Source organism: Lichenostomus cassidix, chromosome 19 (genome assembly GCF_008360975.1).
Source record: "Lichenostomus cassidix isolate B80296 chromosome 19, HeHo_3.0, whole genome shotgun sequence".
Lineage (NCBI taxonomy): Eukaryota > Metazoa > Chordata > Aves > Passeriformes > Meliphagidae > Lichenostomus > Lichenostomus cassidix.
In genome coordinates this window covers 8,421,047-8,439,791 of record NC_139499.1, presented here as the reverse complement: position 1 = coordinate 8,439,791, position 18,745 = coordinate 8,421,047, and the positions used below count along the sequence as shown (strand labels likewise).

The window sequence follows — 18,745 nt, the reverse complement described above, 5'->3', positions numbered from 1 at the left end:
TATTAGAACTTATTGACTACTCAAGACATCATTAATATAACACAATTAAAATAGAGAGGGAAAAAAGCCTCTTTACCTTGCTTGACAGAAGGACTAAACAGAGACATTGCATCCTCTCCTTCATGGGATAAAACTGTAACACTGGATGTCCCATCCTCAGCCTATTAAAAAAGGAGAGAAAAGTTTGCTTCAATTAATGGGTGGGGTGGGAGGTATTTGATGTCCCTGGGGGAATTCTGTACCTGGAGAAGTATCAGGTTCTCATTACTCTGTGAGCTCAGGCTGGGGGCTGCTGGCTCAGGGAGAGTAGAGCTTGGGGATATATTTGTTGGGGATAAATTTACAAAGCAAGTTGTGGATTCTTTCTCCAACACCTTAAGGAAAACCACTTAATATCAAATGCAACTCATTAACTGCACCAGTTACAGAATGGAGTGCATCCACACACAATCCTAATAATCAAATTTATTCCACAGACAAGCCCCCAGTGTAGTTGTATTTTCTCCTTTGCTGTAGGCGCCCTTTTGCTTTAAGTACAAGTCTCATGTAGCTGCACTAAAGCACAAAAAAAGGAATTAAAATTGCAATTCACTGTGAAGGGAAGGAGTCAGAGCTCACCTCACCTACCCCTAGACCTTTCCACTCATGAACAAAGCACTTGCCTTGTTCTGCCTCTCTCCCCAGGCACCTGCCAGCACCTATTTCCACAGGGAAGCCACTGAGCCAGACTGAATTTTGGTGTGATCCAGCAGCTTTCTCTACATAAACCCTGATGCAATGGCACCACCAGTGTCAAAAAAAAAATTAGGTGCTCTTAGAGACATGCTGCTTAATTTCGTTGATCATTTCTGCTAGAACATAATCTGTTTTTTAATTTAATTCTAAATACATAGAGAAGGATTTAAATTCTATCTGGTGCCTAAAGCAATTTGTTTTAATCTCGTCACTGATTTGAATCCTCACTCCTTTACTCACCTTGTGTTTCTTCCCCACTTCCCTCTCAGTGTTCTGCCTGTCCTTTTTACTGTCAGGAAATAGGAATTCCACATCTCCATCCACAAAGGCATAAGGATCAATTTCAGGTTCCTGGTCAGCTTCCGTTGCTACAGCTGTTAAATATTGGTTTTTACTCTGATACTGTTGCACCAGTTCATCTGAAACCTTCAAAGGTTTCCTACATTGCACCATTAATCTGAACAGAAGAAAAATAAAAATCACAAAATCATTATTTAGCATTTATCATGTGGAATTCTTTCTGCTATCACACAGCCTTTACAAGAACAACCTCATCTTCCCACTTCCTTCCTTCACACCCCAGCTTCAGAAAACTTTTGGGGATGAAGATTGAATCATTACTCATTTCATATCACCTCCTTCCACACATCAGATCCAGCCCTGTGATTCATCCTGCCCCTCTCTCCTCAAGCACTGTCAATTCACATAAAGATTAGTAATTTATCCCAGGTCATGGCTGTCATTTATTATAAGGCACAAATGGATTCAACTCTCCACATCCACTAAAAGAAACTCACCAGGCTAAAGAATTACTCACTGCATTCCCAAAAAAAGCCCAAGCAATAATCACAAGTAAAGCACACAAATGCCACTGTGTTCAGGAGCCATTTATATCACTTAGATCAATACAAATGAAGCTTGCAGCACACCAGTAACTAATTTACTAATGAGAAAAATAAAACCACATTTGCCTCTATCAGCATTTTTCTTTTGTTAACATTCTGAGCCAAAATTGGAGCTGGTAAGTACACAGAAATTAATGTTTTCTCTCAGGAATATTGGTTTCACAACTGTAGCATTGCACCAGGAAATAAAATATATTGGCAAACTGTTCTGATTATGAGCTGTAGATCTGCACCTCAACCAACTTTATTTTCTGTATCCCAACATACAAAAGGCACCACATGAGGAAGGAGCTCCTCAGAGAAGTTGAGTAGTTTCTGCACATCCCTCTCAACTATGGAAACAGTTTGACTTTGGCAAAGACCCTTCCTAGAAAAAGCTTTCCCAAAAAACACCTCCCAGTGCCAAATCAATCCATGCTGGTCTTCCATGCTCAATAAACCAGTTTTCTAAATCCTGCAAAAATTGCCATCAGAAAAGAAAAAAAAGAAAAAAAAAGGTATGGAAACTACTTTCTAGGAACAAAGAATTAAATGCCTTTGCTGTGATTTTGACCAGTACAGAGGAAGAGAAGTTAACAGCCAATTATTCTGGAGGGAAAAAACTGTGTTCAATAAGTTGTCAAATCAAACTTGGAAAGACCATGTCTTGAAGAGAAAAAAGGAAACATCTTTCTCTATCTGCCTGGCTGAAATGCATTCAAAGCAAAGAAAAAAAATTCCATAAATGCACATCTTGAAAGAATCTCTTAAACACTGACCACAAGATTAGGAACTGTGTGTAAGCACACCACCAGCTACAACACATTTACTCCTCCCAGCTTTCCTACTCAGCCATTCCAGTGCTGCCACCAGTGGCTTCCCACTGCCAGCAACAGGACAAAAACCAACTCCAAGCTTCTGTTTTGTGAGTTGCTGCTCATCCACCACAAATTAAAATAAAACCCAAAGCTCTCAGTAATTTCATATTGATCATAGTAACAATCTCCTTTCACCTGAACATGAAAAAGAAAATTTGGAGCAAAAACAACCAACAGAATTGCACAGATAGAAGCAGCTCTGGGTGCACTTCCTAATTCCTCGATCACAGCCCTGAGCCCAAGTTTGTCACCTCTGCATCCACATCCCAATCCTGTTAAGCTCTGGCTGCTATTAACAGCCCTGTCAGCACCTGTTGCTTCCCACTGCCATCCTTTTCCAGCACTGTGTCCTCACGGGGAAGTGTTGTGAAAGAGGGATGACAGCAGCAATTTCCTACTCACTCCAGCAGCACAGGGACACAGCCCAGCAGCCCAAGGGGCTCTGGTTCAGGTTTTTGTTCTGATGGTTTGGGGATTTTGGTGGTGAGGATTTATTTTGTGGAGTTTGTTTTCGCTCTAGCTGGTAAAGCAAATTCTTCTTGACTCATTCTGCAGTAAAACAGAGCTTAAACCTGAGTTTTAGCACTAAAACCAGCAGTGTTTTATTTCCTCCAGTGCCCCTAAGCTCCAGAATTTATTAAAACTTAAAACAATATCCAAAGTAGACAGTTCCTTTATCCCAATGGAAACATGCAGCAGAGCAGAATGTTTTACAAGCTGGTGCTTGTAACACCAGCTCTTCTGAGTGAAGACAAGAGCAGAAATGAGAGAAAAAGCTTCAACAGGATCTCTGCAGCTCAGACCATCCACATTTTCTTCAAATAATGAAGAAAGCAAACACCAAAGTGAAAAAGTTATTTCTATTTTTTTTTGGGGGGAAGGAAGGGAGTTAAATCCCAAACAGGCATCAATTGGCTACAGATTAATTTTATAGCATTAAAAATTAATGTCATTGCTATCAGCTAAATCAGAGTTAAAATGAGAAAAAGCTGGGAAGTCTTGCTGCAGATCTGTGTTTTGTGCTCACGTTTCACAAGGATTAACTTCTCATCCCCAGAGCTGTGCCCACACCCTCAGCACTGCTCCTTGCACTCAGAAACTCCTGCTTTTGGCCCTTCAGCTCCCTCATTTCTTGTGTTGTTACTGCAGTACCAAGCACTACTTACTCTGTAACTGATGTTACATTTTCCTGTCCAGCAGGTATTACTGGATCATCTCTCAACTTATCATTTGGAAGCTGGGGCGGTAAGAACTCCACATCCTTTTTCTTTGGAACTTTATAATACTTCCAAGTGGTGTCAGCTTCATCCTCCTCCAAATTCACGGCGGTGCCGACGTACACGGTGGGCTCTATAACCTCGGGGAAGGCGGCCGGGAAAGGCTGGGACAAACCATCCAGCCTGTCTTCCATGCTTTTCGTGGGGACCAGGGGGTCTGGCGTTGGCATCTGGTAGAAATGCTGACTCTGGGGGGTGGAGGGGGCTTTGGGCACCCCTTCATCGGTGCCATCGCAGGGGTGAGGGCTGAGCGGCGGCGGCTGCGGCGAGCTGGGCAGCTCCGCGCCGTGCAGCTGGGGAGCCTTGGCTACATCGTTCGTTCGGATATTGGCAAACCTCACTTGGCTGTCTGGTGCAGTCATCACCAGCCTCTGACTCGCTGAATCTGCCTCCATGGCAACATCATCACTGATAGATACACGATGATGAAAAGGAGTCAAAGGGCGTTTCTGTGGCTTATCCCCTTTGTCTTGCTTCTCATTTGTCTTGTGCTTCGGAGCCGCCGGCTGCTGGGGGCCCACAGGTGGGGCCTGGCCCTGTTGACCTGAATTTCTTGGTTTGAGATTTTTGTGCCTGCAGAATTAATACAGGGGAAAAGACTCCACATTAATCTCTCAAATATGTCTATGGTGTTCTTTTTCACAAGATAAGAAGCTGCTTCTAGGCCATTAAACAGCCCATTAGAGACGTCTGCGACTGAAACCGTTCTGAAGTGAAGCTGCCTCTTCTTTCTGACCAGAATTGCAGTGGCTGGAGTAGCCTTGTAAGATTCTAGAATACCATTTTAAAACTTGTTACCTCTGTCCTCCGAGCCAAACACACAAATAACCCTCGGAATTAAGACAGTATTTTATAACTGCTTCAGCAGAAATAGATTGTCACATGAATACCTCGTCACTTTTAGCTTGTGCCAGCACTGATGAATCAGAGCAACGTAAAAATTAGTGAATGGCTTCTGGAATTCAAACACTGATAGCAACCAACAGAGCTGCCCAAGCCTCAGTGGGTTAAGGACTCAAAAATTAACATCAAGATCCAAGAAGATCAGTCCTACAATAGCTATTTCAAGGCTTTTGTTCAAGGCTCACCTACAAATTTAGCAAGTGTGGGAAAAAGAAAAACTCAGTGTCTCAACTGCATTAATACAGTTGGGTTTTTTCAGTGTAAATGCACTTGAGCTTAAACATTTCATCTGGAAGTTCAAGAAGCCAACTTTCAGGATTGTCTGACAGAATGAGGCACATGAAATCCTGAAGTGTAGAATGAAATGTTTATGTTTAAATCTCAGTGCCTGGGAATTCTTTGCCACTCCTCCATTAGCAAAGTTAAGAAGCACTTGTATTGAAAAAACAGGATTAGGCAGGGATAAAAGGTAAGAGGTATCAAAATCTATTTTTACTCTAAACTCTCACACACATCCACATGTTTTTCTCCACTTAGAATTCAAAACACATGGAATAATAAGGGGGTTTAGGTCTTTGCAATTTCTCTTTAGGCAATTGCCTATTTCTAATACACACCTCACACAGTTAATTGATTGGTTTTCTCTTAACTAGTGCTATCATAGCTAAATTCTCCTTGAAAAGAATATTTAATCCTCCTCCACATCCCAGCTCTTCTCAGGACACAAGTATTCCCACAGAACTTTAACCAGCCATTTCAATAAGGGAGTTAAAAAAATGCATTTCTCTCAAAATGCTACATCCTCCAGACATTCTTTTTTTTTTCTAAGATACCAATATTCACTGCAAGGTAATCAGTGTAACATTTAAACCAGAGAAAGTGTTTAAACCTTTTGCAACACTTCAGTCACCTAAAGATTCATATTCTCCCATAACTACAAAAATTAGGAATTCACTGAAATTAATGTTTCCATTTATTTTAAACACCTGTATTAACAGTCTGTGGCATTGCAGCCTCAAAACCAGGCTGTATTATATTTATATTTAACTCCAGGCTTTTGCCCTTTGTTTTGATCCCTTTCTCCCCCAGTTAATATAAAAAACACACAGTGGCATCCTCTCCCAGACAAGCAGTTTTCTACACAGCCACCCATGGAATGCCACACTTCCCAAACTGCAGCTTCGGGTTTTTTATTCAAAACACAACAGCCTCACTCATGATTAACAGCTTTCTCCTCCAAGGCTAATGCCACAGCCCTCTAGAAGAGGTGCTTAAATCCTAAATAAATTGTCATTCCCACCCCATTGCAGAAATCTGCCCATATCCCTATGGAATTCCAGCCCAGGAGTCAGGAATTGCCTCTGCACCAGCAGCAGGACCCTTCAGCTGATTCACTCCACTCCAACCTCTGCATTAACTTCTCAGGCAGACTTTCAAGACCTCCAATGACATTTAGGAGAGGAGATACAAATTTTCTTACAGCTTTCCTACAAGCAGCTCCTGCTTAATTACTCCTGCAGGGGTGATCAGGAGCCTCTCCTGAGCACTTCAGTCCCAGCAAACAGCGCTGGGCTGTGCCTTTGCCAAGTGCTGTACCTTGAACAATTGCAATTTGTCCTCTGCGTGGCTTCAACAAAATCCCAGGATGCCACCTTGTCAGCTGTCTCCTCCTCACACAAGCCATTTGATGTAGCAGAATACTTCCTCCTAGGATTCAATACCAGGAGAGTTATTTGGGAGCGACATATGTTCTTCTCTTATCTTCTGGCAAAGCTCAAGAGCAGTTTTGTGACATGGGATTCAGCAAAGGAATGATAAGTAGCCTTTTCCTGACATATTGAACTGAGAACTAAGTAAATGGTTTCTAAAGAGTTAGGAGGAAATGAACTTCTTTAAAATGGTTTATTAGAAGAGTAAAGCACTTTTCACCAGCAGTCACAGCACCTTTAATGGAATTAATTGCTACAAGGAACACATAAAATATTGGTATTTCTGGAGGAGGAGTACATACTTGTTCTGTGCTCTGTTCATGTTGCACTCTTGCCAGACTCTGTCCACCACTTGGTTGGCCAGTTTTCGGGGGATTTTGCCACCGTGATGGCTGGTACTGTCTGAGATAAATCCGTCTGAAACTGAGGAAAACTTCACCCATTTCTGGGCAGACTGAGCATCAACTGAAAAGCAGCACCAGAGGAAACAGATTTAGGAGTGAAACAATGTCTATCATTGCAATCACCACAGGAGCATGGTAAGAAGAAAAGTATCTTCTTGACTCAGTGTTAGGAAATAAAAACATACAGAAAAATTAGGAATAGTAGCAGATTGTTATAACATGGTTCCTTCTCATAGCAGAAAATAAAAGGCACCATATATATTTATGTTGTAAGTGGATTGACTATTCTTTATCTGTGATGAAATAGAAAACAACTTCAGCAAAGCCAATATTATTATTTAAAAAAGGGTCAAGCTTAGGTAACAGAAGACCATGGAAGGAAAAAAGAAACTAAACCTCTTCTGCACCATGAAACTTACGTAAGTCACCTGAAATGATGTGTGAGTCCTGCCTGCTGTGACCTAAATCAGCTCCCCATAACCACTGCCCACACCCAGGGCAGAGGGCACTCAGCCTTACTGGAAACACAACACAGCCAATCTGCCTGGACTGTGAGAAAACATCACCTTCCACTGATGACTGAGGGCACAACGAGCTTCATGGAGCTGTCAGAACACAGCCAGGCACACAAAAACCACCTGAATCCCCTCCAAACACTGCTGGCTTTGAAGGAGAAGCCATGAAACGAGCAGAAAGCAATTCCTTCCCACCTGTTTGAACTTCCTCTGGGGACGTGGGTGGCGTCAGGGTGACGGAGGACATGGCAGGGTCTCTGGTGGAAGCAGGCACTTGGTGGACCCCCAGGCAGGCAGTGGAGCAGTGGGGAGCTCCCACGGAGCTGGGAGCAGGGATGTCTGTCTGAGGGACCAGCACGAAGCACGCCGGGTACACCATCCTCACACCAGCTGCCAGGAGAGGACATTCCCCAGTTAGTCACCAAAGCTTGCATTCAGATTTATCAAATGGGTCATTTCAGCAGCCATTCCTGAGCTTACAGAGCCCTTTCTAGCTACTGAAGCATCTCCTTGGACAAAAACCCTCTGTTGTCACCTTCAGCATTACCTGATTTGCTTTATAGAGAAGATTTGGGTGAATGAATAAAAAGAGCTTTGTATACACAGGCAGAGACATCCACAGGCTGCCACCTGCTTTTATCATTTTATCTTATAAAGGCTGAAAAAGCACTTTTTAGTACCATGTAACACTGCCAACATCCCCATCAGCACGAGGGTCTCCAGCCATCAGTGCACCACAAGCTCCTCACAGAGAATTGATTGCATTAGCTGGCAAATCAAAGGTCACCAACCCACAGCAGAACAAACTGCTGCATCCAGGGGTTGGGATTTTAGGGAAAACAGCAGATAAAGGCAGTGCCTGAGTACATCAAGTTCTCCAGGATTGTGGTTTTGAAGATATCCCTAAAAGGCAAGCTTGCTCTGTTTGAATTTGCAGGGACTCTGAAACAGCACAACTTGCTTTTGATGCCACTCAGATGTCAACAGTGATCATCCAGGGTTTTTTTTTATTCCCTTAATTATTTATTTTTTTTAAATCTTGCCTCTCAGGACACATAAGAAAAAGACCTCCTGCTAATGGGTCTGCAAAATCCACTTTGAGCAGCAGCTCATCGTAGATAGTCCTGAGCATCAAACAGGAAAACAAAACCCAACAACCATTGTTGAAAAAGGAACAAAATGGGGTCACTTCTGCATTCAGAATTTTGCAGACTTACTCAGCCAGTTTATTTCAGTAATTAAAAGGCAATCAGACTCACCAACAAGGACTTCAACAGCAGCTAAAGAATCATCCTCCCAATCCATTTCTTCTTGTTTTTCCTCAGATCCCTCCTTCAAGTTGGACGTGACGGGATAGAATTGCTTCCATTCCCCAATCAGCTTTTTAGTGGATGAATCAGAAAGCTTGAAGGACTGCCCTGTGAGTGTGCCATTCAACCCAAAGGGACTCAGGATAACTGAAACAGAAATAAAAATCCATTGGGGATTATATCCACCCCAAATTCCCTCCTCCCCTCTACAACAGCAGCACTGTTATTTCAGCCACACCAAATAAACAACTTACCATTGGTAAATCAAAATGCAGCCTAATCATGATTTACACTACATGAGATTTTGGCAATGTGTTCACATTGTTAAATTTCATCTGTACTGTGAGAATTGAGGTACCACAGTAACAACTGCAAACTTATCAATTCAAACAAGCAACAGGCAACTTTTCCTCTTGGCTTGCAAGGAGTCTCAGATACAGGTGGGATAAAGAAACACTTCCAAATCCTGGCAGAGTGAAGGTGTTTCCTCATCCTTTCATTCAGCTTGTTACAACAACAGAGAATACACAAGGAATCTTCTGTTTCATGTTTAGTCTTGCCCATAGTAGGGAAGCACAGCTGCTGTTAGGTTGCATTCAAGAAAAAAAAGCAAGTTTGGCCACTGAGCATTACTAAAGGTGTGTGGTCATGCAGGAGAGGTGATTTGTGCAGCAGCACAAGTGTGTGACACAGGCAGGGATCACACAGCCCCACTGAGCAGAGTCAGGCCCCAGCACTCCTCTGTCTTCCAGGGCAAAACCTGCATCTGCTGGGGGAACCACAGGGGTTTACAGGCATGGAAAAGCCAAATGAAAAGGGGAAGGGGTGGGAATAGGTTAAATACTTTGGGTCAGAAAAGGATTTCTGGAAGGGAGGTTGGTGAAGGTATGAGGTTAAAAGGTTGAAACAGCAAAATATTGAAGTCACCAACAGGGCAGTAGTGGGAAATTGTGTCATGAGGGCAAATTATTCAATTCCATGCCAAGAGGTGAATATGCAAATGCTCCACCTGCAGAAGGGTGACACAGCACCCTGAGTGTGTGAGGACAGGGGACAGCTGGGGACAGCTGAACAGCTCTGCTCCCACTGCCAGCCCACCCCAGAGGATGAATCCACGTGGAAATCCCACCTTGGAAGGGGCTGTTGGACTGCTGGGCCAGGGTGAGGTGCTCCTCGCTGAGCAGGTACACAGGCTGGTGCTGGCTGATCTCCACACTGGTGCACACATTGCTGTCCCCGTGCAGGAAGAAGGTGAAGGAGCAGGACAGGTGCTCACTGCAAAGGCAACAGGAGAAAAAAAAAGGCTGAAGTATGGAATTTTAAATAAATTGATGTCTTTTTCAGTGGTTTGAAGGCATTTCCTCGCAGTATATTCATCTGTGGAAGTAATCGAAATACCTTTCCATCTGAATAGCAAGAAAAATGCTAAATATGAGTTCCCTTTACAAGGCATTCCTAAAGAAAAATCAGTTAGAAAACAGACACTAAGTTTGCAATTTCTTCAGACTGACACTTCATACTTTGCTGTCTTGTGGAAATTTAAAACACCATTTTTTACAAGACAAAACCTTGTAACTTAATACTTATGCCTTGTACCTTTATTTAAAATCTCTAGAAATATTTCTGAACGTATTTTATTTTTAATGAGGTCATATCCAGGTTCTCCTGTCACAGATCCATTAAACAGAATTTAATATCAGCCAACAAGTCACTTATTTAAAAGCAAGAAGAATGGCAACAGCTTGGAGAAGTGGTTTTGTTTTGTTATTTAAATTAAACCTTATCTTCATGTTCTTGAAGCCAATCAAGTAACTAAAAATGAAATCCCATACCTACACACAAAAGGGAAGATACAATCAATTAAAAACACCAAGGCTCAAGACATTGTTAATTAAAGTCATTAAGGCAAGTGTCAATGTTTAATAGCAGATGCTTCACTGACAGCATCTCTCATGGTCCAGAGCTTTAGGAAAAAAAAACAAAAAAACAACAGGTTTGAACAGCAATAAACTCCCCAGGAATAAACATTTCTCCTTCCTCCAACTCTGATTTAAATGCTGCTTCCCAGTGCTGTGCAGTTATTAGTGAGCAACTATATGTAACCTTCTACTCCCCAAGACCACACTGCAGAAAATTCCCAATTTTTGGGGCTCTGCTCCCTGTTGTTGTTACACAAACACAGCTCTGCCCTCCAGCAGATTTAAAATTAAAAACCAAAACCATCTGAAAAGGATGGGAGAACCCACAGCCTGCTCATGGAGGACTGGAAGAACAGCACATTTTTATTCCAGCACATTTTCATTCCAGCACATTTTTATTCCAGCACCTCAAAACAGGACAGCAGTGACCTCACTGAGGAGCTCTGAGGGAGAACAGCTCTCCAGCTTTGCTCATCTGCTATTCAGGTTTAATTGTGTTTTAGGAATGAAAAAAGACAGGATGAGTGAATTATCAACTGAATTATCAACAGCTGAAATACCACACTGCACAGGAATCCCAGGAAAGTTCTTTTCCAAAAGGCAGTGAGGATGGAGCTGAACATCTTGATGATGATTTCAGGTTGAAGTCATGTGGCCAGGACACACCACTAAATTCCTGTATGGAAATCTGATTAAACTTTAATCCTTATGCAAATAGTGGAAGACTGATTTTCGAACTGAATTTTATTTTCCAAACCATATTGGATGTTTTAAGGCGAAGGAGCTGGCAGTGACAGACAATTCAGAATCTTGGTATCGGCAAGATAAAATTTAAAAATAAAAGCACATATTCCCTATATACACTCTTTAAATGCAATTAAGCTTCACCTCTTGTAAACACCCCATTGTTGCCCAGATGAAGGGCAGACAATCACAGCATAATCTGATGGAATTCAGATAAACCAAGACAAAGAGAGGCATCAGCATGATAACAGAAGCATTTCAATTCATCACACTGCAAAACCAGTCCTAAGGAGGAGCAAGGAAAACTCAAGGTCACCACACAAAAGCCAAATCCAAAAAACACAAACAAAAAAAAAAAACCAAACCCAAATCAGATCTTTTCTCCCCCAACTCAGCAGGGAAGGAGTTTCCAATAAAATAATCCAGTGAGGGAGCACCCAGTGCTGCCATTGTTCCCCAGCTCCATGGCATGGAGAGAAGACCCACTGCTCCAATTCCTCCTGGAAAACCCAAACATCATCCAATTTCCACTAATCTGGTTATAAATTTAACCTTAAACAGCAGAATAATGCACAGCGCCGTGGGGTTTCCTTTCAGAGGGGCAGCAAAGTCACTTGATGGCCAGCAGGATAATATGTTGCACTGAGAAATACACAGTAAAACCTGGGAAATACACACTACACAGTAAAACCAGGCAGTCCTGAAATTCAGAAGGGAAAGAGATCCCCCCTGGAACACAAAGTATCTCCTGAAAGCTGAAGTTTTCTTTAAAGGTAAACCTGATAGGCAAAACTAACACTTCATGTACCCAAATACAGTTTTTCCTCTGAGCCAGTTGTGCTCAAAAACTGGTTCTTCACATTTAATTTCTGCTAGGTTACAGAAGATTCAGAAATATCAATGCATGTGGAAATAATCACAAGGAATACAAATGATGAATCCTAATGAAAACAAAAAGAATTCAAAACCACAGTGAAGCTCTTTGCAGGGAGTGGAGAAAAGGAGGAAGGAACATAGAGAACCAGAGCTCTACAGCACTGGATGCCCCACAGACATTATTTTATGGACTTTGCAAGAAACTCTAGAAACATGCATGCTTTTTATTATTATTTTTTTAATTAATACATTTGAACATTCTCAAGTTCTTTAGATTCCTACAGCCTGGCTGTCTCGACCTCAGCTTAGGAGGAATATTCCAAACCTTACCATAATCTATTTTTTTTAAAGGTGAATACATATATATATATTTCCACAATTTCTCTAAATCCTTCTCTAATCTGCTCAACAACTCACCTCACAGGCAAAAATCCTAATCAAGCAAAAAAATCTACCACTTATGGCTTTGGGGTAAATAGGCAAATTATCTTTACAATTCAGTCAAGGACACAGTAACAGAATCAGGCTGGTGGTTTCCTGCCTGCTAACGGAGAGTTCATCCTATTTTTATTTGCAGACTATTTTAGGTAGCTCAGAAGATCACTGGTAATTTGTGCAGAGCATCTCTCGACTGAAATATTTTTTAAAAAAATCTCTACACCTCAACACTTTGAAATTTTATTCTGCCTGAAGAGAGAATCAGTGATGTCCTTTAAGGTCAGATATGGAAAAAAATAGCTGATGATAAATTCAGCATTGATAACTCTCCTTTTTTTTGTACTTTTATCACTACCAGCATGTATTGTTGCATTTATTTTTATTCAGAAAATTCTGAAAACAAAATCCAAATTCTCAAAAAACCTCTTTTTCTTGTCTGATCCTGAACATGAAATTGCACCATTAATATTTCTAATTAATTTCAATAAAGTCCTGATCACAGAACTTAGGTATCAATAATCCAGTTTCCAACTGATCTCTGAAAACAGATAATATGAAGAACAAGCATTCTTTATGACTTTTGATCTGAACACACCAGAATTCAGATAGATTGAGGTCCAGTCCTGAAAGCAACTTTAAAAACAAATAAAAAATTAAAAAAGAAAGAGACATTCCTTGGTGCTATTTGAAGCAACCTCCAGTCCTCATCTACACTCCATTACAATACATTTGTGTAAAACCATCTGATTCCCCCATGCTCCTTCTCCACTCTAATCATACAACACAAAGATGTTTTAGTTTCAGAGACAAAGAATTATGATTTTATGGCGGGAATAAAACAGAAGCTGCTGTGGACAAATTCAATACACTTTCTACTTCTACCTTTGTAAGAACGACTGAAGGGTAGGAGGGGAAACCACACTAAAATTCACATTTCCAGGAGGTTTCCATTAGCAAAGCTGAAAGTATCTCCTTGATAAAAAGGTTAATTAGGTCTGGTTTTGTCTCCACTTTAGGACTTCTGCAGAGCTTTAGATCTTCAAAGTGCTTCCCAAACATTGGCTGCATTAGGACTCCACTAATCCACACTCCAACCTCCTCCCCATGACAGCACAAGCACAGGGAAGACTCCAACTAAAAGCACATTTCAATAGTAAATTTAAAAAAAAAAGATCACCCAAATGTTTCAGCTGAAAGAGAAAATGTTTGTTTTCTGTAATTACTATCTCCTGTTTTCCTAGATTGTCTGTGTGAATTACTTCTGAGTTGAAGTGGGAGCACCTTACGCTGCCAAAGCACTGCTAACCCAACCAAAATATTTACTGAATTCTTTATAAACTGCACTCTCTCTGCTGCCACTCCCTGTGGGAGGGAAACACACACTGCAGAGAGCAATTTCTCTCCCAGGACTCATGGCTGTCCCAGCTCTGATCCCATCACTTCCCTTGCAGTGGGGCAGATCACACCTTGTTCAGGAGCAAAACACGTCAGCTAAGTTTCTAATTAATTCATTCATTAATGTGTGTGTTTATAAATAAATAAACAGACTGGAATATTTCATTATAAAATGATTGCCAAAAGTTGGTACACCTTTGTCAGTGCCCAGAATCCTTGGGGCATTTTCCCCAAGAATCAATAGCAGGACTGGCTGACAAGAATTGTCATCTCACAGACCTGAGAGTTCCCAACTGTGGCATTTCCAAAGAGTTGTCCTTCACCCCAGATGAGTTCTGGGTGCCACTGAAATAAATCCAAAGCATCAAAAAGCTCCTTTTGAAAACATATAAAAATTTGAAATTTCTGTAGTAAATTCTTGGGCTGGAAAAAACAGTCTCATAATAAATAGAAATGAAAACTTGCTTAGGTTTAAGGTGACACACACATTACCCCCATGAAATCCTAAGACCCTTCATGGTTTTTATTTTCTTTTCCCTTTAACCAAGCTGGAATACAACAGAGCAGTTCTTTGGAGAAGCTTCTTCTCCATCTCTTTCCCACCTTTGCTGCTCCAAAAGCCAATCCTATTTCAGACTTCAATTCCCACTCCCCATCAGCAGTGCTGAATTACCAAACCCCACAATCTTAATTCTGCCTACAAAGGAGCAGGAAATTCCGTGTGCTTGTGCTGCAATCAGCAAAATAGGAAATAAGTAAAACACTAAAATCAGTGCAAAGAACCTCAACAAAGGCACAGCTACATTTTCTAGGGAGTTGCACGTTCTGTATCATAAATGAAATATCCAGAGCTGGAATTCCAGCTGCTTCTCTCACTCTGGACAAAGAGCAGAGATGTTCTTCCAAGCATCCCTGAGTAACTCCCCATGGCCAGGAAGGGAAATACAGCAGAAAGCTGATTTTGATGGTAACACAAAGCAAAAAAACATAGCTAATAGCAAAGTAGAAAAAAAACCCTTCCAGTTCAAAGCACATCATTAATGACTCCTGTCAAAAGGCTCTCCAAAGCGTTCTTTGGGGCTGAGGATGTTTTGATTTGACTTAGACCTGAGAGTTAAAAATATTTATTTATTCCATAACTGAGTTATGTGCACTAAAACAAACATTAATGTAGCAAGCAACCTGTACTCCAGAATAAGCCATGGTTGCCTTAGACTTCCACATTTTAAATTAACTTCATTATTAACAGGTTTAACTTCATCCCAATAAAAACAATTTTATTTTTATACACACTAAAACTCCAGCATGATGTCTTAAAATGAAGCAAGCTGATTTTTTTCAGAATGCAGCTACAATTTTATATATACACACAAAGGTAGATATTTTTCCAGATACAATTATGAAAAATACCAAAAAAACAGTTTGGCTCATGTCCCTGTATTTCAGAACTTAAATGAGACTAATAAACTTGTCACCTTGTACTTTAGCATCCTTTAATTTGAGGCTGCAAATCTCAATTATCTGAAGTGGAGCTTTCACAAGGAAATATACATTTGCTATAAAGAATAAGGATCCAGAGTATATTTGGGAAAAGGATAATAGCTAAACATTCCAGAGCCAGGGAAACAGCTTTCCATGCATTGCTCTTTCCCATCCTCAAACATTTACAAACATCTTGCTAAGCCAGATTTTTTCAAAGTACAAAATGGAAATGCACTCTAAAATTGCCATTTAACAAAATCTGAAGTATCTGCATGGCTTTTGTATTATTTTATTGTTCAGTGAACAAAAAGAGCAGATTTACAGTTGAGAACCAAAAACCAACAGCCATATCATTTTTCCCTTTCCTCCTGATGAACCAACTACCAGTGTAATTTAAGCTAAATAAGAGAAAACTGCTTTGTGATGTAAAGTGCTAAATTTGTCTGCTTGTAGTCTCTGTAGCAACCCAATATTCCAAAGAGACAATCATGTGATCAATGCTCTCAGCTCCTGCTGTTTATCCTGCACTGTCCTACTTACAGCAGCTCTCAATTCCAGCTGTCTACAGTAAAAGGAAAAACATCACCTGCTCTCCTGCCGGGACATGATGCCAGAACAGCCTCATTAGAGCTGTTGTAAAAAAAATGTTGACATTGTTTGATTTAAAGATTAACGTAGGGAGGAAATTTACACTGCAAAGAGTTGAGAAGCCTTAATAGAAAATATTCCAGTGCTACAAGGGAAGAGCTGCTTGGTTTCAGACTAAATAGACAGAAATAAACTCAAAACCTGGGGGTGAACCTTGTTTTTTGGTAGTTAACTCTCTCAGGTATGAAGGAATTTTTGAGGTTTAGCACCCAGAAATCTTGTTCTGTTGCTTGACAATAATAATTCCCAGGGGATCAAGAAGTAAAATACTCTGTTCCTATGGGAAGATGATCATGGGAAATGGGAAAAAGGGAGCCAAACTGGGGGATGAGGCAGAAATGTGGCTAAAAAAGACCCAAAGCACAGCATTGCCTTTGAATTAAGGGCAGTGAGGACCAAAGAGGCAAAAGCTGATCCCATCCATGCTGTTCAATGTCAATAGTGACATTTCTGATGGCACAGCAGGACCATTTCCAGGGCCCAAATTAACAAATATCCCCCAAACACACACTGCAGCCATGGCCATTCCAATTCCACACTGCAGGGCTGCCACCAAACTCAGGAATCACATCCACAATTCCACCTCTTCCTCATGGCAAGACAAGGTAGAGAGGGAAAAAAAAAAAACCTTCTATCCAGGACTATGATAAGCACACCTTCCAAACAAGATAACTACATGGACAAAGGTTTATAATAAAACCAAATTGACATCTAGAATATTTTTCAGCAGTCATTTCCCATGAAGTTTTATAGTTATTATTTGCATCAGGGAGTTAAAATAGTATTTCCATGGGAAAACAAAAGAAGAGAATAAGGTCTGGTGTTAGAAAATCCTGAACCCAGACTAGTGGTAAACAGAATTACCCTGAAAACCTGTGCAGCAAGTTATGATAACCTTATCACTTATGAATTTTCAAGTGGCTTTTGGGGGTGGTTTTTTGGTGTTTTTTATTTGTTTTGGGTGTGTGGTGTTTTCCTCTGGTGTTTTTTCACATTTTTTTAAGTGAACTCGTCAGACACAAGTTCTGCTTTGCCACCCACAGCAATTGGTTGCATATTTCCCAATTACAAGGGGAAAAAAAAAAAAAGCAACCATACAAGTAATCTAGCAGCTTTTAGCATTCTAGACTTTCAGTTGTCTATCAGATCCACCCACAAATTCAGGATTACTCAATTGTTTGCTTACTGCTATTTCAATTGTGTTAAAGTTTAGCGAGTTGTAATTATTACCAAAACTTCAAAAGATGCCCCTCATGTAAACACTTGGTACTTGGGCTTCATTAGCAGTGTCCTATTTAATCTGTTTAAATTGCATCTAAAATAGTATTTAATCTGACAGGTTTCCTAATCATATTTATGCCAGGGATGCAACATTAATGAGTAAGAGGAACTGTCCCATCCAAAGGCAGTGCAGCCAGCAGAGGAAGACACTGGGATGAGGCAGATCAGCCTCCATCTCACACCCATGAAGGGATTTTGGAATAAACTATACACAAATATTTGCCTGAGAGTGGCAATAACAACACAATTGGCTGGAAAGGAGAAAAGAGAATGACATTTCTACTTGTCAAACTTTAATTTAATGTGTGGTCATTCAAACCACGTTTATTGAGCTTCTGTAGTCTCCAAGTGACCAAAACAGGTCGTGACAAATACAGAGGCAATGATTTTTTTTTTTTTTTGGGGGTTGGTTGCAGCAAAGACCTTCAGCAAAATCTTCTTTTTGGTCTTTTATTCATCTGAAAAACTGTAATCACCTATTTAAAAATGGGCAACAAGACGTCACCACACACACCTCCCTTCAGGGAGCTGGCTGCTCCATCCCTGCCTGATCTGTGAACAGGAGTGGAACCAGCAGACTTGAACCCCTCAGAGAGTTCACTCCAGCCCAGGAATCGTGCCTTGCTCTGAGAGCTCAGATTTCAGCCCATCCTCAAGTGTCTCACTTTCCTCACTGCTGGTTTTAGCCTGGGGAGCAGCAGGGGAGGGAGGGAAGAGCAGGGCATGGTTGTTACCTCACAGCACAACGCAGACAGCTCAGGGGTTAAAGCTCCCACAGCAACAAAATTTAAGAGGTATCAAATAATAGAGGGTAGTTTAATAAGTTTATTTGGTTTAGGAGTCACATCACTAAAGAGTGAACACTTAAAACTACCTAATTCTGACTTCCCTGGTCATCTGCTCACACGCCACGCCAGCATCAGATTACCAACACTCAGGACTGCCCTTTTAAAATGAAAATATACAATGACATGGACTTTTTTTTAATATAACCTCATACAAGGAGAAAAAAAACCCAGCAGAGCAGCAGACAGGAAGGCAGAGCTGCTGGAGGAGCTGTTATCACAGCCCAACACCTATTAGAAATCACAGCCTCCTGGCTGCTGTGCCACCACTGACAGCTATTGTTGGGAGAGCAGAGCACAGAAAATCTCCCCTTCTGGAAGCACATGCTTTCAACCAGAACTCGGAAAAATCCAGATGGGATCAGCTTCAAATGAAAGAAACAGCTCTATCTGCACATCCTTCAGAGGGACAGAGAGGGGCTGAGGTGCCACACAGCTCTCAGCCCACGGGAAGGAGTCACCTCCACACCAAGGGCACTGACTGCTCCATTTCCAGTCAAAT

At 41.1% G+C, this 18,745-nt stretch overlaps 1 protein-coding gene across 1 annotated transcript in view; it reads right to left on the bottom strand.

Moving 5' to 3' along the window:
• MED13 (mediator complex subunit 13) overlaps positions 1-18,745 on the bottom strand; it is a 49,762-nt gene that overhangs the window by 16,197 nt on the left and 14,820 nt on the right. The window contains exons 4-11 of the mRNA XM_085078476.1: positions 9,745-9,890; positions 8,565-8,762; positions 7,501-7,695; positions 6,689-6,851; positions 6,274-6,384; positions 3,664-4,347; positions 976-1,192; positions 77-161 (exon numbers count right to left, since the gene is read on the bottom strand). Coding sequence (XP_084934602.1) covers positions 77-161; positions 976-1,192; positions 3,664-4,347; positions 6,274-6,384; positions 6,689-6,851; positions 7,501-7,695; positions 8,565-8,762; positions 9,745-9,890 — 1,799 coding nt within the window. The remainder of the gene's footprint in view (positions 1-76; positions 162-975; positions 1,193-3,663; positions 4,348-6,273; positions 6,385-6,688; positions 6,852-7,500; positions 7,696-8,564; positions 8,763-9,744; positions 9,891-18,745) is intronic.